The sequence below is a fragment of the Equus przewalskii genome, chromosome 5 (assembly GCF_037783145.1).
Source record: "Equus przewalskii isolate Varuska chromosome 5, EquPr2, whole genome shotgun sequence".
In the NCBI taxonomy this organism is placed as follows: Eukaryota; Metazoa; Chordata; class Mammalia; order Perissodactyla; family Equidae; genus Equus; species Equus przewalskii.
The window spans coordinates 66,060,806-66,084,370 of record NC_091835.1 but is presented as its reverse complement, the minus strand read 5'-3'; the positions used below and the strand labels follow the sequence as shown (position 1 = coordinate 66,084,370).

Below are 23,565 nucleotides of genomic sequence, written 5' to 3'. Positions count from 1 at the left end.
CCACCGAATGTGTGGTACTTTGTTATGGATGCCCTAGAAAACGAATATAATCATATAATCCTTCTGTGTCTTCTCACACAGTTTTTAAATTCTTATTATGGCCTAGGCATGATTCTAATTTTTTTCATCCACCTCGAAATACCAATGATTACCACCCTCCAACAGAGAGTCTACAAGCTAAACCACAGATATTTAAATTCTATGGTTCTAAGAAGTGAAACAGAAATCCTTTCAGTTCTGTTAAAAGCAAAACAAACACTCATGAGGCCAGGTGGGGCTGTAGGGGCTGCATTTTGACTCAGGTAGTAACCAAGGTAACTAAGTGGTCAATTGCTCTAAAGTGAGAGAGGAAAGGTAAGCAATCGAGCTCCTGCTGTTGACCTTATTTTGAGCAGGTGAATACTCTCTCTTTAGTTGGGTGACTGTCTCTGGCTTAACCAAACTGTGATGATCGAGTTGGTTACATTAATGCTCTTTACCCAATCTCAAAGCCCTAGACAGTCACGGAGGGAGGACCCAAGGAGAGACACCTTTCATAGAGAAGGTGAGGGGGGGTAAACTGCACCGCCCAACTTAGGGACAAGGCTTTTATGGAAGGGATTTGGAGAGAGGTGTGGAGGAAAAGAGGAGAGCCAGTGGGATAGGCATCGAGCTGAGGTGGGAAGAAAAGTTGGAGAGAGACATGGCAGGTGCTGTAAGAGAGAAACTTGTAGAAATAGTGAAGAGACATTTAGAAAGCTTTTGGTATATGATATGTGACAGGAATTCCTCTTTAATCTGTCTACAAAAACATTAATAAAACTCTTCCTTGTTAAAGGTTGTGCTGGCTATGAGCCTCTTTGCTCTCAGACCCATTCCCTGCCTGTGCTCTGTCTGAGCTGTGATTCCCAGGCTTTCCTGACCGCTAGCTCCAGACTAGGTTTGCTAGTAGGCACTGGTAGAGACTGGAGGTTGGGAGGAAAGGAGAAGCCAGGGTATTGCTCTTTTCTTTTGCTTTGGGAGCATATCCAGCAGCACTTGCAACTCCTGTGTGGCTCCAGCTCTTGCCCAAATAAGTCCTTTACGATGCCAGGGTCTACTGAGTGGCCCCCACTCCTGGGCTCAGGTAACACCATCTTCTTCATGTGTCCCTCCAGCCCTAAGGGTGGGTAGTGGCTTCTCAGTTGCTAATCTCTGGGATTCCTCATCTACCCAGTTTACCTTTTCAGCAATTCTAACACCTTTGTAGCTAATTCCCTGTGTTCAATATCCTCTATTTAATAACCCTGCTGTGAATTTTGTTTTCCTAGCAGAATCCTGATTGATACAGAGGAGAAGCACCTTTTCTCCTCTCCTGGTTTCTAGAATGAGGATTTCCCTAAACACAGGCCTTGTTTCTCTTTGCCTTACTTATTCCACCCCTGGAGCTCTGGAGTGAGTAATCTGATCGCAATTTTGGAAGAATCCGTTGGCCTGTGGAATCAGCTCTGCTTCTTCCTTTTCAGAGTGAGCCTTTCAAGAAAACACAGTCTTCTGTATTGTACGTCTTGCCTGGGCCTGCCTATGGGCAAGTCTGCCTAATTTCAGCCTTCTTGACCACCAGACTTAAAGGTTAGTCTTGGGGCAGGCCCCGTGGCCAAGTGGTTGAGTTCACATGCTCTACTTTGGTGGCCCAGGGTTTTGCTGGTTTGGATTCTGGGTCTGGACCTAGCGTGGCTCATCGGGTCATGCTGAGGCGGTGTCCCACATAGCACAACTGGAAGGACCTGCAACTAGAATACACAACTGTGTACTGGGGGGCTTTGGGGAGAAGAAAAAGAAGGAGAAGGAGCAGAAGAAGAAGAAAAGATTGGCAACAGATGTTAGCTCAGGTGACAATCTTAAAAAAAGAAAAAGAAAAGAAAAGCCTCATCTTCCAGCTTGGTCTCTAGCAGTAATGAGGGTGATCTCCATTTACTATACCTTTGTTTTATTTCCTCAGCTTGTTCGGAACCCAGGTGGAGAAGAGGACAGTTATTAATTGAAGCTTCTTCAGAGACCTTAATATTATTCATCAATTATTTTGGAACAGGATTTGTGAGTTATTTTTAGATGCTACAATAACAGAGAAAGGCCTAAAGCAAGGGCATCTGGGCTTAGCTAATTAGACAACGATCCCCCCCCTCAGCGATTTCTGGAACTCTCCAGTTGGGCTCACATATGTCCATGGTTCAGCCCTGCTTATTGCTCACTTCCTGACTTCACAGTCTCTCACCCGCCAGGTTTACAGAGGTGCCACCGAGCTAGAACATTATTCCTAATGCCAAGTTGATGTGGCCAAAATTAATGTCTATTTGTGAGGCTGGAAACCCACCACACGTTGTTGCTGTTGGGAGTAGAGTCCTGCTGTACTTGGGTGTCAGTAAAACTGACTTCTAGTATAAGGCTCCTCCTGATTCCTAGAACCACTGACACCCCAAGCTCCCAAGGCCACAGACCTTCCTCCCTCATTAAATTTTCTCCCTCAGGGGTCCCCATAACTCTCCCTGTATTCTGGCTGCTTTGGAACCACTGGTACGCTTTGAACACACACACACACACGTGTGTGTAAACCCCTTGGGGGGTACATGGTTCAAGTGTTCTTCCTGGGTGGCTCCTCAGCTCCCATGTAAATCAAGGATTCAAATATATCTACAAGGGGAGGGTTATCCCCAACCTTCACTCTCCAGAAGCATATGAATCTCAGCCATGACCTTGTGTTAAGGTCTATTTTAAAAGTTGAGCCCAAGGTGAAGAGTCCTGCCTTCTAAACACCCCCTGGGCTGTTTCTCTATTCAAAAATCTCTTTGATCAATTCACATGAATGTAGTGGAGAAAATGTGAACTTTTGGAATGAAGTCAGATAAGAATATCTCACAAAACAGCTTATTTCTTCATGTTCTGTTTGAATCCCATGATGGGGCCAGGATTCCAGGACAAGAGGTAATTAAACTGAGAAGCAGATTAGGACTCAGCAATAAAATGAGGTCATTTGTGACAATTCTACGGAGAAGCATGCACCATAGGCTGACTTGAAGCTCCTTACATTTATAGCAAAATTCCAATGATAGAACGATTTGGCGTGTGGACTCTCGCTTCCTTATTGTATCCATATGCCCGGCACCAGTGTAGCGGGCACCCAACAGGCAAACAATTGATGATGAATGAATGAATGAATGAATGATGTTTTAAAGAATCTCCAGACAGATCACTACATTCTGCTAGGGAAGACAGCCAAGCCTGGTGCAGCAACCCAAGCCCATTTCTCTAAAAAATGCTGATTTAGCTATTTTCCTCTTCTCTCTCAAATGCTAATTTTTATTCCGTCCTCTTTAGTCTCTTTATCCTCTTATTTTGCTTCATTTCTCCCTTTAGACTCTTATCTATGGGCAACAAACTCCCTGTTATTTGATATGATTGTGGAAGAGGGAATTCTCTGGGTAACAGACTCCAGAAAAAGTGGAGTAACTCTTTCTGCCACTACCATCCTACCTGTCCTTGGGCCAGTTGTTTAACCAATCTGGGACTTAAATCTCTCACCCCTAGTGAGGTTAGTAAGAACAGTTCTATGGATTGCTGGCAAAGTGTGAGTGGAAGATAAAAGGACAGTTGAAAATACTTTCTTGAAAGTTAAAAGTTAAAAGTCCTATATTTTATGTTCTGATCCTTGTTCCCAATGCAACCAAAAAGAGCCAAGCGTGATAACTGAGTGCAATGAGAGCCAGTTAAAGCAAGATTTCTTTCTCTGTGGTCCTGAGGCCCCCAGCAGCCCTATAGGTATGCATTTGTCATCAGTATCTATCCTCTGAATGAGACACAGAAAAACACAACCACGAGAGAAATAGAGATGGGAAAAGGTGTGGTTCTGATGATGGTTCAGGAAGGAAACATCTTTCTTCCAATGTCAGTGGGGGCTACTTGGGAACTGAGAAGAGAGGTCTGTGTGTGGCCCCGTGATCTTCTGGGCAGGGTTGTGTCATGTGCTGCATCCTTATAGTGAATAGAAGAGAAGAAACAACTGAGAGAAAAATTAAAGATATATGTGAAGTAGGAAAAATTGATGGTGTGATGATGATAATGATGACCACCATTACCAAGTGTCTACCAAATGCCAGGTGTTTTACTCAGCTTTGTACTATATTTATCTCTCATCTTCCCACAGCACTATGAATTAGATGTCATTATTCTTATTCTGCAGATCAGGACATAAGCTCAGAGAGGGTCAATAACTTGCTCAAAGTCATATAACTACTAAGTGGTAGAACCATGACTTGAGCCCAAATCAATTTTAACTCTTAAGCCTGTAGTTTTTGTTTTTTATTTTTCATTGCCATTGGCTAGACTGATTTTTTCAAGTTCTTAGGGAATAGGGGAGCCATTAGCTTTGAAAGGAAGAGAGAGGAGGAAAGGATGAAAGGAAGGAAGCATACTAAGAAATGTTCAAATGGTTTCTAAGTATCCAGAGGGAAGTAGCTATATCTGTCTTGTCACTGTTGTATGTTCAGTGCCTAGTTGTGGACAAAATAGGAGTTTAATAAACATTTCTGAAAGAATGAATGAGTAGATGAATGAAAAAATAAATAAAATAGCTCAGCAACTTTCTGAAGGGCACAGAAGGGAGAATGAGGAACTTTGGATTGACTTTGTCCTGTCTCTTTTATTCTTGAGAGAAGATGTGAGAGGATGAAAAAAGTAGATAAGATTCAGAACAGCCATCTGGGGAATGTGATAGAGAAGTCAACAGAAGATGAAGCCAAGAATGGCTCAGCCACGATGACAACTCTCCAGAAGTTTGTATGAATTTGTTCATTATTTCTAAGTAGCACTTTCTTGGTCAAGGGGGCTATAGAAAAGAACTTTGGGTTGCTCTCTAATCCCACATTATCTGTTATCACTATCATTAATTTTTAAACAAATATTAATGAAAAACCCACTATAGTGGTGAACATGATGTAATCTACACACAACTCAAAATGTATTACGATGCACATCTGAAAGCTATATATTGTTATAACCCAATGTTACTGCAATTAAAAAAAATAAAAAAATTTAAAAAACTCTATTATATGCAAGGTATTTTATAAAATGATGATGTTGAGAATTATGATTTTAGTTAAGTAGTTGAGGAAGCTAATAAGCAGTGCTGGATAGAGCCAGGAGTCAAATCAGATCTGCCTTAAATACGCATTTTTAAATATCTATTTAAAATAGTCATTATTGCTATATATATTTTCCATTTCACCCATAAATATTTCAGGCTGTATCTATAAATGGTATAAATTCTTTTTAAAAACATAACCAGACACAATTATCACAATTATCAAATAACTAAAAAGAAATAATAATTATCTTAGAGACATTAAACATCCAGGCAATGTTCAAATTTCCCCCAATTTTATTTTTTTACAGGTATTTGATCAAATCAGGATCCCAATATGATGCATACAAACACTACAATTAGTTTATATGAATCTTTTAATCTATTGGTTCCATCTCTCTCTCTCTTGTTCTCTCTCTCTCTCTCTCTCAACTTATACATGAAGGAAGTCAAATCTTTTGTCTGCTGAGTTCCCCACAGTCTGGATTTTGCTGATTGCAACCCCAAGATGTCATGTAACATGTTCCTCTGGTCTCCTGTTTTATCTCAGAGCGGTGTTGGATCCTAGAAGCCTGAAGAGAGTTGATTTTTCTTAAAAGAACACTTCTTAAGATGTGATGTGTACTTCTACACGGAAGAATCTGGACATTTCTTTTTGAGAACTTTGCATCCACTGATGACCATGGCTAAGATTCATTATTTCATTGAGAGTTGCAAAATGGTAATATTCTAATTCTATCACTCATTCTTTCATTAGTTTAAATTCTCCTAAAAAAAGAGATTTCCTCTCAACCTACTACTTATCCTGAGGTACAGCTTATACACATAAAGTCAGGATCTGATGAATTCTTTCTCTTTATTTGCCACTTTAAAAAATGGTGGCATGGTTCTTACCAGTGAGGGTTTTTGCTGTGCTTGTTTTATTTGCTTGATTTCTGTTTTCCGAGTACAGACTATGAGGCCAGACTGCCTGGGATCAGAATCCCAGCTTTGTCATGTGACTTTGAGTGAGACATTAACCTTTTCTGAACCTCACCTTTTTCCTTTGGAAATTGGGGATACTTAATGGAATCTTCATCACAGGGTCACTGTGATGTATACAGCTCTTGGAAAAATGCTTGGCATGTAATAAGCCCAATATAAGTGTTTGCTCTCACTAGTGTTACCATTGTTTTTAAGTGGGCTTGAGTGGATTCCAGGCAATGGGATTTTGTATAATGTCCCCAGGTGATTCTAACGTGAAGCCAGGGTGGAGAACCGCAAGTTTGTAAGGTTTAAAGAGATAATGTCTACAAAGCAGGGGAGTGAAATTAGATTTGTGTTTTAAAGACAGCCCAGGGACTGACTCCTTGCTCCTTTCCTCACTAATAGTGTGAGGTTTGGCAAGTGAATTAACTTCTCTAAGCCTCAGTTTCTTCAACAGAAATAAGATTAATAATAGTGCAGGGCTCATACAGTGGCTGTGAGGATCAGTAATTCTGCACACCACCTGGCGCATAATAAGTGCTCAATAAGTTAGCTGGGATGTGTTGAAAAACTGCACCACAGGCCAGTCCGACACTCCTCTGCCTGCCACGCAGTGTTTCTCCACAGAACTAGTTTCTTCTGCCTTTTCACCATTTCTTTTATTTTTTCTTTTTTTTGAGGAAGGTTAGCCCTGAGCTAATATCTGTGCCCAGCTTCCTCTATTTTATACTTGGGATGCCTGTCACAGCATGGGTAGAATAAGTGGTACATAGGTCTGTGCCTGGGATCTGAACCGGCGAACCCCGGGCTGTAGAAGCCAAGAGCTTGAACCTAATCACTACACCACCGAGCCGGCCCCTTGCCATTTCTTTATTCAAATCAAAAAAGCAAGCACTGTGAATCTGAGAAAAATATACTCTGCACAAACAGCTGTAATAGAAAGGAATCCAGGCTCAGTGCAATGAACAGCTATGTAAACACACTCCGGTAGATCATAGTAGAACATTTTAATTTCAATGATATTTTCAAAGGGAGAATCTTCAAATTGGCTAAGCACATAAATAAAGGCCATTTGAACAGCTCTGTGCCCAAGTCCAGATGAATTTTCTGTTCTCTTGTTTGTACTTCCTGCCTTGTCAGACATCTTGTCCCTCTTCCTCTTGCACAGCTTTCAGTCATTTATTTCTGTTCTCTACACACCACAAATTTGGGCATTTCAATGGAGAGGCTGTGCTTTAAAAAGAAGGTATTTTGTTTTTCCAATATCCTAATTTGTCATCCATAAAGACTACAGACAAGATAGTCTTTAAGAGACAGATGCTAAGGGATGAATTATTGATTAAACCATAAATAAGTTGGAAGATGAAATGCATTTGCCAAATCAGTTTGTTTTTTTAATCTTTTCCAAACTTTTCATCCTGCAACCCTAGAGATACATCAACAATAGAGAAAAATGCTACATACACAGGTAGGACCAACTGGGGTATTCAGAGGGCATATTTTTCAAGGCAGCAGTTCCCAAAATTTCCAACACTGAGATATTCTTCCATGATTGCACCTCCCTCTGGGTCCTGTGTTTGGAAAAACTGAACACACCAACCTGCATTTATCAATATTTAATTTATTTCCCCATTTTTATTAATGAAAGTCATCTGTAACTGCTGACCAGAACATCCAATCAGGATGAGACCAGCTGGGTTATCACACTGAATTGCTATAATTCCAGCTAAACGCAAGACAATATTTGGATTGAAACCATCTTTAGTCTGACAACAGGCATTGTGTTTTCTCCCCAGCCCTCAAGAATGGGGGGTAACAATCTTGACCTTCAGGACCCTTAAATCTTTGGCTTCAACCTATGCTAGGCAGAATAATGGCCCCTCAAAGATGTCCAGGTCCTATCCCCCAGAACATGTGAATATGTTAAGTTTAATGACAAAGGGGAATTAATGTTGCAAATGGTTACTAATCAGCTGATTTTGAGGAGAGTATCCTGGATGACCCAGGTGGGCCCAGTGTAATCCCAAGGGTCCTTAGATGTGGAAGTGGGAGGCGGAAGACTAAGTGTCCAAGTGATGTGATTGGATATGATATGAGAAAGACTCACTGGCTTTGAAGATGGAAGGGGCCAGGAGCCAAGGAACGTGAATAAATTCTAGCTGGAACAGGCAAGAAAATGGATTCTCTTTTAAAGCTTCCTGCAAAGAATGGGGCCCTGCTGACACCTTGCCTTTAGCCCCATGAGACCCATTTTAGACTTCCTTCCTCCTCCTCCAGAATTCTAAGATAATATACTTGTATTATTTTAAACCACTAGGTTGTGGCAATTTGTTACAGTAGGCAAGAAAACTACTTTATAACCTCTTTCCCCAAATTATTGACCTCTACTCCCCTTATGGGCACTGCGCTCTCGCCCAAGTGACCTCCTCAATGGTCCCTGGGCATGCTTTTCTACCTACTTCTGGGTCTTTGTTTATGCTCTCCCTCATTAGGACATCATGGCATCTCACATCAGCAGAGGCAAATCTTTCCATCTTTCAGGATGTAGCACCTCAGATGGCTCCTCTCCCGCAGGCTCCATCATTCCTGCATCTGTTGGACGATGCAGTTTCTCCCTCCTTTGAGCTCCTGCGGTGCTGGAGCTCTTTCTTCTGGCACTCACTACAGTCTCTCCCGGACTAGAGTTATTTGTGCACATTCCATATCTGCTCTACCGGATACGAAGTTCCTTGACGACACGGCTAGTGTTTGATTCATCTCTAAATCTTCTACGATGCCTAGCTCAATACGTTTATGTCCTATGAACTTAACATATAATCGTAGCCCTTTAGATCTGTGTACATGTACATATAAGCATGTGAGTACATACGTATATGTATCTGTGTCTATATGTATATGCATATATGCAAATAACCTTATAGAACAAAAATACGTCCTCACAGAAATACGAGAAAAAAGAAAACTAAAGTTTTTCACCAGCTGACACACAACTGTTAAGCATCCCAGGCACTTCTATGCTTTAGGAACAGCGTGAGCTGTTGTCATTTGTCATTTCACAAAACGATGGTTGAAGAATGGATTAGTATGGGGGAGTTTATTCCTTGATTGAAGAGATGGGTATTAAAAGTGGAGAGCTGTACCTGAGACACCTCTAGGTTCATGCAAAGGATCTAATAAAGAGGAATGTGAGGTCCATGAGCAATAGTAAGGAGGTCTTGAGCCAACAGCCTAGTTTTTCATTTTATTTGGGATCCAGCCACCTGAAAAGAATGAAAAACATTTTTTCTCATACAGATGTTGATCAATATCTTTCTTTCTAGAAGGAAAACAAGAATGAAATTAAACAAGCCACAACATCCGATGGCTGATGGCACATTTGGCTTGTACATGTGCAAGACAAGGCCATTCTTTAAAAAAAAAAAATTGACGATTTTGTCTCCAAGATAAGCAGGCATCTCTCTGGCACCATAATTTCCAGTTCTGTGAAAATACAAAATTGTTGTTGTTAATATTTTGCCTATTAAAGAAATAACTTTAGCTATTTTTTAGCTTTTGTCCTTCTGAAATAAACATTAGATCCAAGAATGCACATCCCTCCAAAGATTATTCTAACTCTGGTACGTTTTTAGTTCTTTTCTTCTCAGACTCAGGAAATGATAGATCACGGAAGCATCTTTAATTATTAGTATTTACTGGCTGTTTACTACATGCTAGACATTATGCTAAGTGCTTTATAGATTCTCTGCCATTTAAAACTAACAGTCCTGTGGGGTGAACATAATTATTTTCATTTTAAAGTTTAGGTAGCTGAGCTCTACAGAGTTTAGGTTCTTGCACAAGATCTCATCACCAATAAGGGGCATAGACTCAATTTACCCCAAGGTCTTTGCATCCCTAAGCCCATGTTTTTGACTTCAGTGCCATCCCACCCACTCTGTGGGCTACTTACCAGAGAGAGGAGGCAGCTACATCCCTCTTGTACACAGCTGTCAGCTTCTAACCTTAGATATTAGAATTCTGAGGGACTCCAGAGCAGGACTTTTCAAATTTTGGACAACAATCCATATGAAGAATCATGTTTACCATTTGGTCACAGAACATGCACACACACACACACCATGAAATAATATCATTACTACTTGATATGTCCTCTGATATCTGATGTGGGGTTGGCGAGCCAAAGAGTTGAAAGAAAGATTTCTTGGACTCTCAAGGTCTGGCAGTAGTGCTCTTTTAGTTAGAGGATAGTGTGGAATAGCATGGGGACAGGACCCGTGGGCAGCCAGAGCTGCTGCTGCTGGCATGGGGACAAGACCCATGGGCAGTCAGAGCTGCTGCTCCTGCAGCAAACATGGGTTGAGAGTAGGGCTAAATTTAAGGCATAGGTATGTGAGTTATCTCTTTACAAGACAAAGGAACGAATATGTAAAAAAAGTTGGTAAAATGGTATCAGCGCAGGTGGGGTCTGGTTATTGGGTGATCTTATAACTTTTAGATAAGAATCAAACCAGATTAAGTAAATGGCAGAAGCCACCATCTTAAATACTATCTTCAACTAAAGACAAAGGAGGATGTTGGTGGTGGGGGGAGACAGCTACATGAGGTTACCAGAAAAGCACAACAAACAAGACGTAAGTCCTTGCCTTCCCCATTAAGAGTTTCTAGAGATAAGGCCATCCTGCCTTCCTCCAGGGGCAGAGAGGGAGACACTCCCAGAGATGGAGACTTCCTTCACAAATGCAAATGTCTCATCAAAGGGCAAGCAAATTCCACTCCTCGGAGCCTCCTGCTCATCTGCAGTTTTAAACAGTAACCAACCTAAAATAACCCTCATCAATATCTTCTACTCTATTTCATTTTTTAAAAAATTTTGCTCAGGAAGCCCTAGATTGTTTTCACAATTCCCTAATAAGTCATTACCTTTATTTTGAAAAACACCAGACCAGTGCACAGGTAGTCCCTCTCACACAATTGCCTTTCTGAAGAGAACTCTGCCATCTTAGGCAAGTTATTTAATTTCTGAGTCCTCAGTTTTCTCATCTGCAAAATGGGGAGGTTGGACCAGATTTGTGATTCTTAATCCTGGCTGCAAGTTAGAAATATTTAGAGAGTTTTAAACATTTAGAAATATTTAGAGAGTCCAGGTTTTGCCCCAGAATTTGATTTAACTGTTTTGGAGTGGAGCCTCTATAGTGGTATTTTTTTTAAAACTCCCTAGGTTACTATGACGTGCCACCAGAGGTAGGAATAGCTGGACTAGATGACTGCTAAATTGTCATCCAGCCAAAAATTCTAGGTTATTTTAACATGGCGAGCAGGTTAGATTTTTAAACATTATTTTTTTAAGTTTATTTTGTAAGGAGAAAATGGCATTTACCCTGAGCAATATCCCTTACAATGCTTTTTTACATTCTAGTTACAGAAGGAAATGGAGTTTCCCCCCAGGTATTCTGATTGTGTGTATCCAGGGTGGGGCCACACACTCTGCATTTTTAACAAACCCCTTAGGTGATTCCGATGGACGTGGACTCAGAAACACTGCACAGCATCTCAACAACCATTGATAGTTTCCTGGGTCCTGAGTGCCTGGCACCCGGCCTGTGGCAGGTGCTCTGAAATGCTTGCTAAATGGCGGCACCACCAACCTGCCCGTTACTCCACTGCCCTCTGCCAGCTCCACGGCTTCAGGTCCATTTCCCTCCTTGCCTTGATCTCTTTTCTAACTTAGCCCAAATGAACAACCACATTCTCCTTTTTCTCCCTCTCCAACTGCCGGAGTCAGTCCTGCTCCAGCAAGTCCAGGTTCCTAAGGGAGGCAGGGAGTCGGCGCAGTGAAGGAAGAGACGTGAGACTTGAGTCGGTGCAATCAAGTCTCTCGTTGCTGTGCACAAGTGTCGTTTATATATTTTTCAGGATTAGTACAGAAATAGCTCTACAAATGTTCTCAGAGAGATAAGGAAGTACAAAGCGGGCACAAGAATTTTTTTTAGCATTTCATTCTATAGAGCATAAGGTTAATGATCGTCTTTTCCACAATTAACTATTATTTATTGTCTCTAAACTAAAGGAGATAGGTAGTTTAACATCTGTTGTAGTAGAATATGTTTCAATTTAACTTCTAAACTTTAAAGGGTATAGAAATGACTTCCTCTACTATTTTGGGACGAATATACATTGACGTCAGGGATGGGATCTATTTGAATCTTCTATTCTTCATGTATAGATTTATGGGTTCAGAAACAAAAGTAATTTATGGTAAAGTTAGATCAAAGCTGGAGAGAAGGTCCAGATATCCGGACAGGACACCATTCCGTCTGTTCACGTCCTGAGAGAGCTACCCCTGCCCCCATCGATCATCTAGTCATTGTTCAGAGGGTTAAAGTGACCAAAAAGCAACTCCCGGGTATCTTATCCCCAGGACTACGTGCGTTCTCAGCGGGTAGTTAAAAATCTTTACATTCCCGCGCCCCTTAGGGGGTGAAAGCATTCCTTTGTCTCTCAGGGGGTAGGACTATTTGTCCCTTGAGCACACTGCCCGGAGAAAATATCATTTTGCTAGTAAGGCATCAGGCTGAAAAGCTAAGTTAAAGTATAGAAAGCAGAAACAAGTATGGTCATAACCTTGATAGAAAGCATGCGTACATTTCAGAAAATATCAGGGGTGTCGGCCGGCCATTCTTCACCCAGGGGCGTCCCTGCGCCCCTCAGCCCTTCTCAGCCCGGACCCTGTCAGATGGCTGTATAGGCGTTGGTAACACGGCTCCCGGCATCTAACCATAATTTTGTTCTTAGATATTAAAATCACACTCAAATGGGTTACGAATACCCTGGAAGCAATTATATGGTGGTAGCTAAAGCAATAGAACAAACTTGGAACAAATCTTTAATTCCTTTTAACGAATATTTTTATAGTGCCAACTATGTGCCAATCACAATTGTAAGGGCTTTATAAATATTAGCTGAGTTGATGTCCATCCATAATAATCCTATGATGTAGGTGCTATCATCCTTCTATTTTAAGGATTAGGATCCCGAATCCCACTGTATTTTTGTAGCACCGATTTTACTCAATGTTTTAAAGAGCATTACTATTTTTTTTATAAAACAAATAACGATGCTGTACAGAGTTGAGCACAGAATTTCAGTTAGTATTTTAAGATGAGGCATGAAATAAATTTAGTTTTTGTGGTCTGCTGCTGCAGGCAGACCTCCCATAGGTAGAGGTCCAGTTTCCTCCACCATTAGAAATGTTTCGGGGGGGGTCTGCCCAGTGGTGCAGCGGTTAAGTGCGAAGGTTCCACTTCAACAGCCCAGGGTTCCCCGGTTTGGATCCCGGGTGTGGACATGGCACTGCTTGGCACACCATGCTGTGGTAGGCATCCCACATATAACATAGAGGAAGATGGGCACGGATGTTAGCTCAGGGCCAGTCTTCCTCAGCAAAAAGAGGAGGATTGGCAGCAGTTAGCTCAGGGCTAATCTTCCTCAAAAAAGGAAAAAGTTTCAGTGGGAAAGTTTGAGAATGTGGTATTAAGGAATGACTTAACAAGTTAATTCACCCAATTTTCTTGAATAATCTTATATAATATGGCTTTCTTGTCTAAATTTGATCTCTAGCTATGAAAATTTAATGTATTGCCTAATAAACATTTTTTATTGAGTTAATATGCATTTGCCAATAAACTAGGAGACCAGTATAGCATTTGCCATTGACATAGCTACATAAATACCCTCACTTTGATGTGTAATCACTTATTTACGGGTCAATTAGGAAAGATATAATCCCAAAATGAAGATGACTTCATGCGCAAAGGAGTTTTTCTCCATTTTCGATGTCCATTCATTAACTGGCCCATTGGGTTGGTTTTATAGAGTCTTCCCTAATTCCAAGACTTTGCCTCCTCCGGATCTGGAAAACCAAGGCCTCCTGTCCTCTGTTTGCAAGTTCATCTCCACCTGGTCTGTGTCTGTGCTGATGGCGTGGCTCGGAGCTTATTTCCCAACTTTGAAAGCAGGGCTCTTGGGTTATTCCAAAGACCTGGCTTGTTTGAAAGACCTGGCTTCTATCTAGAACCACATTTCAGATTATCAGTGTCACATCTTCTTCCCTGTGCCTGGGTCCTTGTCAGTAGAACCCCAGCTGATTGGCAGGGGGGTGGGAGGTCTGAGAGTAGAGCCTAGTTGTACTCATTGTCATATGTCGTGGTGACCAGAGTTTTCTGTAGGAAGGGTATCTCAGAGTAACCAAAAAGCTCCTATAGATGAAAAAAAAAATCCTCTTCTTTACAAAAGAACGTCATTTGAGAAATGTACAAGGAATGGTAAAATCAGAAAATCACCATTTTTCTACCTCTAATGAAATCACACAATTTTAAGCAAGAATCATCAGCAGATGCTAATACCATTAAGTGAAAAAATTGATGAGGAGCTGCAATATTGACAAGGTACCAATGCATCATTCACAGGATCCTTGCTGGCAGTGAGTGGGAAAACACAATTTTAAAATGTGGGCTTCCAACTGTCACCCTTGACTTGGCGATCAATTTTATAAATACTGGGAAACCAGCTTATATGCCTCCTGTTGTGGTACAATGTGAAGGGCACCACCTTGCCTGTGAAGTATTTTACCAAAAATGTCTAACTTACATCCAGTCAAACCTTTGGAGCTAACATTCCCTCTATAGGCAATACAGAGGATGAAATAAAAGTTAAATGTCATCATGCAGAAATCATTAGAAACTTAGAAAGTGGAACATTCTACAGGACAAATCTTTTCGAGTCAATGTCATGAAAGAAAGAAAGGTGTGTTTTGGGTTCTCTTCTAGATTAAAAGAGATTCACAGACACAATAACCAATGCAATGTGTGGTTCTTCAGTGGAGCCCAATTTGAAAGCTGTAGAACCCATTTTTGGGATTGAGTATCTGTCTTAGTCAATTTGGGCTGCGACAGCAAAGTACCATAGACTGAGTGGCTTATAAACAATAGAAATTTATTTCTCACAGTTCTGGAGGCTGGGCATCGGAGACCAGGGTGTTAGTGTAGTCTGATTCCGGCGAGGGCCCTGTTTTCTCCCATCTCTCATTGTATCCTCACATGGCAGAGAGCAGAAAGAAGCAAGCTCTCGGGGCGGTCCGGTGGCATAGTGGTTAAATGTGCAGGCTCCGCTCTGGCGGCCCAGGGTTCACAGGTTCAGATCCCTGACACGGACTTATACACTGCTCATCAGGCCATGCTGTGGCAGCATCCCAGATACAAAAAATAGAGGAAGATTGACAACAAATGTTAGCTCATGGACAGTCGTCCTCACCAAAAAAAAAAAAAGAAGAAGAAGCCAGCTTGTCTCGTGACCCTTATAAGACTCTCATAAGGGCTCTAATCCCATTCATGAAGGCTCCATGCTCGTAACCTCATCTAATCCGAATTATCTCCCCAAAGCCTCACCTCCTAATACCATCACATTATGGGATAGGGTCCCCCCATATGAAGTTTGGGGGGACACAAACATTCAGTCCACAACAGTATCAGATGATGTCAGCAAGTTATTGTCAGTTTTGTTAGATGTGATGCTTGTCTTGTGCTTATGTAGGAAAATGTCCTTGTTTCCTACATATGAAATATTTAGGGATAGAACATTATGAAGTAATTTACTTTAAAATACTTTAGAAAAAAGATAAAGAAAATATGGCAAAATGTTAACAATGGTTATAAATTTAGGTTATGGCTACATGAGTGGGATTACATGATTCTTTTTATATTTTTATTTCTTTGGCAGTTTTCAAAGTGTGAAACTTAACTGGAAATGCAAATTCTAGGGCCCCACTCTGGACTGACTGAATCAGAAACTCTGAGGGGAGATAGCAGCAGTGGGGTTTTAACAAGCCCACCAGGATATTCTGATGCACTCTCAAGAAAGTTTGAGAACCACTGCCTTAGGGCGCTGTGCAGTTAGGGAAGAGAGGATGGTAGGAAAAGGATCAATCTGGCAGTGTGACTGAATTACCGAGATGAAATATAAGATCAAAGACTACTTGCCAAAAATCAGTCTGTGCTGTGTAGACACAGGAGTGAGAAGTGAGATAAGAAGCCAAGCTCAGTAGGCCAGATGTCAGCAGAGTCTGAGTGGCATCATTGCAGCATAACGGAGGGCACCTGTCTAGAGCCCAGATTAGATGTCACAGACCACATGGCCTGGTAGTGTCTCTTTTTCAGGAGGGGGCATCTGGCTCTGCCATAGCAGCTCCTGCAGGTCCTCTCATTCTTCTAAGATGGGCCCTTTCCTACAGATTTGAGTCCTTGCTCCTAACAATGTTCTTAAGTGTTGACAGAGGCTGCTCTGTTGAGTGACTATCTGCTCAGTTTCGAACGCTGTTTATTCTCTACTCCCCGTTACTGTGCTCCGCGCGGCTGTGTCTTGGGATATTCTGTGACCCTGGGCCAGGATGCAAACACCTGGAGTAGAATACCTCCACTGCACACTATGCTCTGTGGGCTGGACTGGACACACCATCCCAGTGCCTCCCCCATGTTAGAGGAAGAAGCAGGCAATCATTGCTGGTCCATTTCACTCCACTTCGGTTAACTAGCAAATCTCAGGCTTGTCCCCAAATTATCTAACGAATATTAGCTCACATTTTGGGGCACAGATTATTTTAGTGCTCCATTAATAAACAGCTTCATTTATAAAATGTCACTAACAAACCTTTTCACTTACCCCAATTATTTTATCTGACATTCTTTAGAATAATATTTCCCAAAATATGTTTTTAAAAGATGCTAAATATGAAAATAGTCAGAGGTTAAATAAACCTGGAAACTACTAGGTTAACCACATTTAATCAAGTTCATTTCTTGCAGAAATTCTCAAAGCCTCTCATCCATTAAAAGTCATTGTGAATTTCCACATGGGGCAATACCAGAATGAATCCTTCTGTAAGCATCCTTGCCCATAGAATGAATGACAAATAAAGATTATGGCTCAAAGGGACATGTTCTAGAAATTGTTTCTTTAAAGATTAATGGGTAGTCTTGTGAAAAATTACATCTATAAATTAAGCATGCAGGGATAGAGGCCTTTCTTGAAGTTGGGGGAATGAGAATACTGTCTCTAGAGTTTACAGAAACAAAAACACAATAGTTTAAAACAATGGCAAATCCATTCTCTGATATGAGTCTTAATGATCTATGTTTTCAAAATAACTCACCTTTGCAGATTGATGAACATAAAGCTTTCAGAGATGGAGCTGCCACCGTGTACCAGTCCAGAATTTAACAGGAATGCTGCCTCCAGGAGTCATGCAATACAGGGCCCTGGAAACAAGAGCTCTGCGGCTGGCAGCAGAGAGGGCCTTGACCTTGATCCTATGGCAGGATGTAAGATTCCACTTGTTTTCAAATGCTGGGCCCTGCTTTGCTTGTGCTTATGGAAAAACATAGTTACAGCTTTAATGTTCTGGCCTTTGGTATAACACAGTATACCGTACTATAGAATCTTGTGAGAAATGCATGCTGCTTGGATAATGTTCATTTAATCTTGATTTTACTCTTTTTTTTTCTTTTTTCCAGAAAACTTGAGACAAGAGTCAAGTATGAAAAGCTTTGAGTGCTGTCACTTCTTGAGGCCAAATGAACCCTGCATTCTAAGTCTTAACAATAGAGCAATCATTTGTCTCATAAGCATTGAATAATTTTGGCTTTTTTTACCAGACAATAGCTTGATTGCATTGATAGTTTCTTGACCTAAGGAGCAAGGTGACAAAAGCAAAAATGGGCAAAGAAGAAAGCTCTCGGCTGAAAGATAAAGGCTAAAATATGTACGAAATTCACTGCTAGCCCCCGGTGAAGGTGCTACCAGGTTCTTACCCACAAGTGGGGGTGGGGAGGTTGAGGAGGTCTCAGCCACCCAGGATGACGTAGAGAAAGTTGTGAGAGAGTGCTGTAGACATTTGCTGAAGAAAAGTGATCAAATACAGCCAACTTTAATACAAATGCATTCTTAAGTACACAATGTGAATTAATTATGTTCTTGAACATTTAACTAAAGTAGATATACTTGAACACCTTCTGTGCAGGCAGGTGCTGGTAGGCACTGGGAATTCAATACTGAACAAGACTTCTGGTGTGTGCTTTCTAGTTAGAGAAGCTAACGAACAAGAAACTATTGATGCCACTGCTGAGTGGGGTGAGCACTACAAGGAAATAGAGCCCTGTGATGGACCGTAACAGTACTCCTAGATCAAAGGGTCATGGAAGGCCTCTTAGGAGGTGACTTGGAAGGTGAAGATGAAAGGATGAAGTTAGATATCCAAAGAACTAGGGGTAGGGGATGTGGAACATTCCAGCAAGGAGAATGGCAAGTGCAAAGACTCAAGCTATAAGAGTTTGACATGTCATATGAAAAGAAAGAAGTCTTGCATGGTTGAAAGCATCAAGAGCAATGAAGAGAGTTCCAGAAGATAACATTGCAGGGGCAGGCAGAAGCCTGATCATGTAGGACAGCAGTAAGGATTTTATTCTGGGCTAATGGATTTTGGACTTTTTGAGCTCCAGAACTGTAAGAGAATAAATATGTGTTGTTTTAAGTCATCAAGTTGGTGATATTTGTTACAGCAGCTGTAGGACATTAATATACCTAGGAAGAAGATGGTCCCTGTCTGACCTACTTGCACTCCAACTCGTTCGAGAGAAACAGGGCTATTAAATGATTAGTGGAATTTAATCCATAATATAGTGGATTCATCAGTGATTCAGTGTCTGGTCCTCAGCACGGTATATCTAAGAACGCATTCTCCTTGGTTCATTGGGTGTGATCAGATTAAAAGGATTAGTACATACTAACCTAACTCACAAGAGAGATATAAACCACAACACCAATTTATTGGTTTATTCATGAAAATAAACACTAAATGTGTCATCTTAGTCAGATCAGCAGCTAAATGCTGCCTGAACTTGCTTGGGAAACATAAAGCCAGAATGAAGGCAACTGGCTCATCCCGTGGGCTGATCTTACTCAGTCTCACAGCTGGCGCACTAATCTCCATGGGATTAGAATATTTACATTGGTCAGACAGGTGCCCTCTCTCCTGACTATGCTGGGACATTCTGGCAAATTCTGACTTGTAGGCACTGTCTTTCCTGAGTCCTCGAAGGTCACCATCATGCTGTCTTGGCAATATTCCTTCAGATCCGCGACAAGGATTAAACGTCAATTTCTATCATCTCCTTAGAGACTTGGGTTCCAGCCTCCCCAGGAACACATTTACAGGCCTCCTCTTCCTTCACTCACTGATTCATCCAAGAAACATTACTGAGTACTTACTAAGTGCCAGACGTGCTAGGTTTTCATACACAATGATAAGAAAGATAAAGGCTCTATTCTCCATGAATCTCACGGATTTCTAGTGGGTCAACAGCTGCTGTGTATTTCTTCTGTAAATAGCTGCTCTCATCCATCTCTTGTGATTTCAGGAACTTCATTTTTACAGGATAACCTTTCCTTACCCTTGTTGTCAAGTTCAAGGAAAGTCCAATTAAGGCCCTATAAACCAGTCAAATCAATTCAATGAAAAATCCTATTTGGACAGTTTTAGTCACATCCTATTTTGACTATTTTATCTAAGTATTAACATTTCACTAGTCTAGTGTGGCAAAGGGCCTAACATTTAAACAATCACAGTGATGTTAATCTTCCTACAAAGCAGAGAAGAGATGGCCACGGTCATCGGTCAGATTTGCATGGGAGGGGTCTGTGCCCTGGGTGTTCCCTTCCAACTCACATTGTCACTGGTACAACTTACTTTTTTCTAATTTTCTCAAAACCAAAACTCAGGACTATTGAAGAAATCGTGAAGCCACAAGCATGCCATCACTCTAACTTACGTACATAATTCATTGCACATCTAACCAATAAACTTCCGGTTATGAAGCTATAGGAGTTTTTTGCCATCACTTCCATAGAAAGTCCATGTTTAGTAAACTTCCCTTCTTGGTTTGCTGTGGTATGAATCAGGCCTGTGGTTTAAAAGTTAATATAAACTAGTATAAACTAGGAAAGACTAGTGGAGGAGTGATGTTCTGTGTGACCTCAAAAACGTTACTCACCTCTCTTGGCCTTAGTATCCTTGTTTGTAAATGTTAATTAAATTTTATGTCTTTAGTTTTCCCAGTTCTAAAATTCCATGATTCTTCGAGAATCTCTGGAAAATATGATTACAAAAAAGTTAAAGTTCTTTCACTTATTTGTAAGGAATCAGGTCCATTTTATGGAAACCTTCGGAATCTTTTAGAGAAATTCCATTTTGAGGAGTTTATCAAGTAGATGCCGTAACTATTCAGCAGATACTGTCTTTGCTCTTATGAAGCTAATTGTTTAATAAAAGGGAAAGGCACCAATATGGAAACACACACAACTGCTTTTGAGAAACAATTGCTTTCTTTCAGTTTTATGTTTACAAAAAGACAAAGAGATTAGGGAGTGGGGAGGCAGGAATAATGCTTGCTAAGCCCCAGAGAGCAGAGGAAGAGGACATAAGCCAACAACAATGGGTCAGGCTGCTCTTCCTGCCATCATGGATAACAGCAATGCACAACAAGGAGTCCAAGCAAAGGCTTAGACCAAAGGCTTCAGTTAACAAGGGCGGTCTGCTTAGGGGAAGTCAGATGATCCATCCAGTGCGTGAGTGTGAGGAGGAAAAAGGCCCAAGTCAGTCTATTGAAACCTTGGCTTTGGGTGGGCTGGGGCCCTTCTCCTGAAAGGTCTGGGCTGCCTCCAGGGCCCATACGGGCCACGGGGCGAATACTGGGGAAACCCCCTATGAACCACAGGGGCCCGCTGCCGATGATAACGGGGTGTGGGGAAAGGCGGCACAGGTGGCTGGGGACCTAACATAAAGTCAGTTTCGAAGGGGCCATCTGAATGGAAATGGCTTAAGGAGAATTGATCCGGACGGTCTGAGGACAAACAGGCATCTTGGGGACAGAGGAGAAACTGGGGCATGGGTTGGTGAAAGCGGATGGGAGGAGGCTGTCGGGGCAGGAGTGGGAGCAGGGGTGGGCGAGGAGATGGGAGCGGGAGCAGGGGGTAGCACGTGCGAGGAGGCAAGGGTCCAGGCAGAGATAAGGTCCGTTGACCTCTGCGGGCCAGGGGCTGCCTCTCAGCTCCCTGGCCACGCTCTCCTCTTGCAGGGCCGTCCTTGATCCACCTGCCCACTGGGTCGCGTTGGGGCAGCTCCACCCCCCAGGCGTCGGCCACGTGGGCCAGCAGCAGCTGGGAGAGCTGTCGGTGCGCATACTCGTCCCAGTGCACCCCGTCTCGCTGCAGGTGATGCTGCTGCGCACGGCGGAAGTGGAAATGCAAGTCCAGCACGTCGAAGCCGTGGTTCTTGGCCTCCACAGAGCTGTAGAAATTGGCTTCGACCACCCTGAATTTCAGGGCGTTGGTCCAGGGTTGGGGCTCGGGCGGGAGAAAGCCGGCGGAGAGTTTGTCGCCAAGCGGCATGGCTGTGTTCCACACCATGAGGCACGACTCGGGCAGCATCTGGCCCAGGTGCCCAAACAGCCTCGTCAGGTTCTCCAGGTAGCTCGACCACGAGTGCTCACCGTACCTGGAGATGTCCCAGAGGCAGGAGTTCATGATGATCACGTCTGGGAAGTGCTCGCCCGACTGCAGCTGTTGCAAGATGGCCTTGAGGTAGTCGGAGTACACGCGCGTGAGGAAGTAGAAGCGCACCAGATGGTGGCCGGAGCAGAACTGGCGGACCTCGCGGTACTCGATGCCGTTGTGCATGGGGCCCAGCTGGCCTCCCTCCAAGAGAATGTCCTGTTCGAAGCTCTCCTCCCCCTTGGCCTTGAGCTGGCTGGGCGTGAGCAGGCAGTCCTTCTGCAGCAGGAGCACCAGGTCCTTGTACACGGCCCTGTGGACAGAGTCCCCCAGGATGACCACGAACTTGTTGTGGAGCAGCTGCCGCACTTCGGAAGCCCGCAGGTGGACCATGACGCCCAGGACGTGCGGCCTAGCCCTTTTCTTTGCACGCGGTGGGTCCGTGGATTGCTAGGACAGAAGGAGACAGGGGCTGGAGGGCATCCACCCCGGGCAGGCCTGGCGTGGGGAGGGCTCAGGAAGGAGATGGAGCTTTGGCCTGGGCCGCCCACAGGGCGGGGCTGCACCACCTTAAGCCTGGGAAGAAGGGAGCCTGGAGCTACAAGTCCTGGTTGGCCTGACCTCAGTTTAGCAGGAGGTCAAGCATGAGACTTGACCTCTGAACCGCTTGCGGCTCCTCTAGAGCAGCTTCCACTTGGCCAGAAGGGGCCAACTCTGCCCTGCCCTCCTTGGGCTAGAGGTGCAACCTGTCCCACCACTGGCCTGGGGGCAGTCCAGACTCCTGACGCCTGGAGAATGGTTAGGCCAACTTTGCAGCTGCTAAATAATGAGGACTGTGAGTAAGCAAGAACATGGAGAATGTGATATCATGTGAAGCTGAAGACGTTACATACCACAGGTGTGCCCCATATCCCTGAAACTATATAAAAGAGAGATGCATGGATAACGCTGCAAGAGATGCAAAAACATAGCTTTTAGAAGGACAGTAGGATTATGGATGACTTGTGTCCCCTCCTTTTTTGTAAATATACTTTATATAGTCATATTACTTTTGATAACTTTAAAAGAATTAAATGAAATGGAATTACAGAATGGAAGAGTACGCGTACCAGGTCAGAAAACATTAAAAAACAGATTTCTTTAACGAGGAAGCAGCTGTTTCTTATCAATAGGACTTGTAAAAAGTACATAATTCACATTCTCAAATTTACATTTGTTTCCCATTTGAAGGAGATCAGAATATGCCACCCCAAAATATACCACTTTGGCATAAGGATTATTTTGAGCTGAAGGCCACTGAGAATGAATAGATAAAGAGTTCTCTGCTCTCCCCTGTGTACCTGAAAGCAGAGCCTGAGTTTCTCTTTGAGGAAGATACTCCTTCCCCCACCAGGGAGAGAGGAGTCAAAGAAGACAAGGAGTTGTCAACACTGAGGTGAGTCTGCATAAACAGACCGTACTAAAATAAAAACAGCCCTTATTTTCCATTGGTTGCCCCGTATATTTCCTAGTCACTTCCCCACAATTTATCACCCCTTGAAGCTCCTACCCTTTGTCCTTTGTTAAAATGGTATAAAACCCACTGAGTCTAACTGCTTCTTTGAGTGTCATTTGTTTTCTGTGAACTCTCAGGCATGTAAATATTAATGAAAATTGTGTGCCTTTTCTCCTATTAATCTGTCTTTTGTTAGTTTTATTCACATGGCCCCAGACACAGAACCTAAGAGAGGAGAAGAAAAGTTTTTCCCTCCCTGGCACATTGAATAAAATGTTCAAAGTTGTGACACTCATCGTCAAAACTTCAGATGGAGTTTATTTCAATCTGCTATTTACAACCACAGCCACTAAGGAATAAGGTAGAAACACACTTCAATACCCAACTAATCTCAGATGGGGACGAACCTGGC

General features: G+C 42.6%; 1 protein-coding gene and 1 long non-coding RNA gene across 13 annotated transcripts in view; one reads left to right on the top strand and one right to left on the bottom strand.

The window, feature by feature from the left end:
* Positions 1-1,292: 1,292 nt before the first annotated feature.
* Positions 1,293-7,157, top strand: LOC103546801 (uncharacterized). Its single transcript, XR_011540056.1, has 4 exons — positions 1,293-1,590; positions 1,961-2,055; positions 4,671-4,791; positions 5,646-7,157. It is a non-coding gene; the product is annotated as an uncharacterized lncRNA (long non-coding RNA).
* Positions 7,158-7,662: 505 nt separating this feature from the next.
* PCED1B (PC-esterase domain containing 1B) overlaps positions 7,663-23,565 on the bottom strand; it is a 36,141-nt gene continuing 20,238 nt past the window's right edge. For 7 of the 12 annotated variants that reach the window (XM_070619460.1, XM_070619465.1, XM_070619463.1 and 4 more), the window contains one exon: positions 20,473-22,108. In XM_070619460.1, coding sequence (XP_070475561.1) covers positions 20,768-22,051 — 1,284 coding nt within the window. In that variant the 5' untranslated portion in view covers positions 22,052-22,108 and the 3' untranslated portion in view covers positions 20,473-20,767. Of the gene's footprint in view, positions 9,542-15,032; positions 15,296-17,264; positions 17,480-20,160; positions 20,256-20,472; positions 22,578-23,565 lie in introns of those variants that run through there. The other 5 variants (XM_070619466.1, XM_070619467.1, XR_011540053.1 and 2 more) reach the window with 4 other exon arrangements.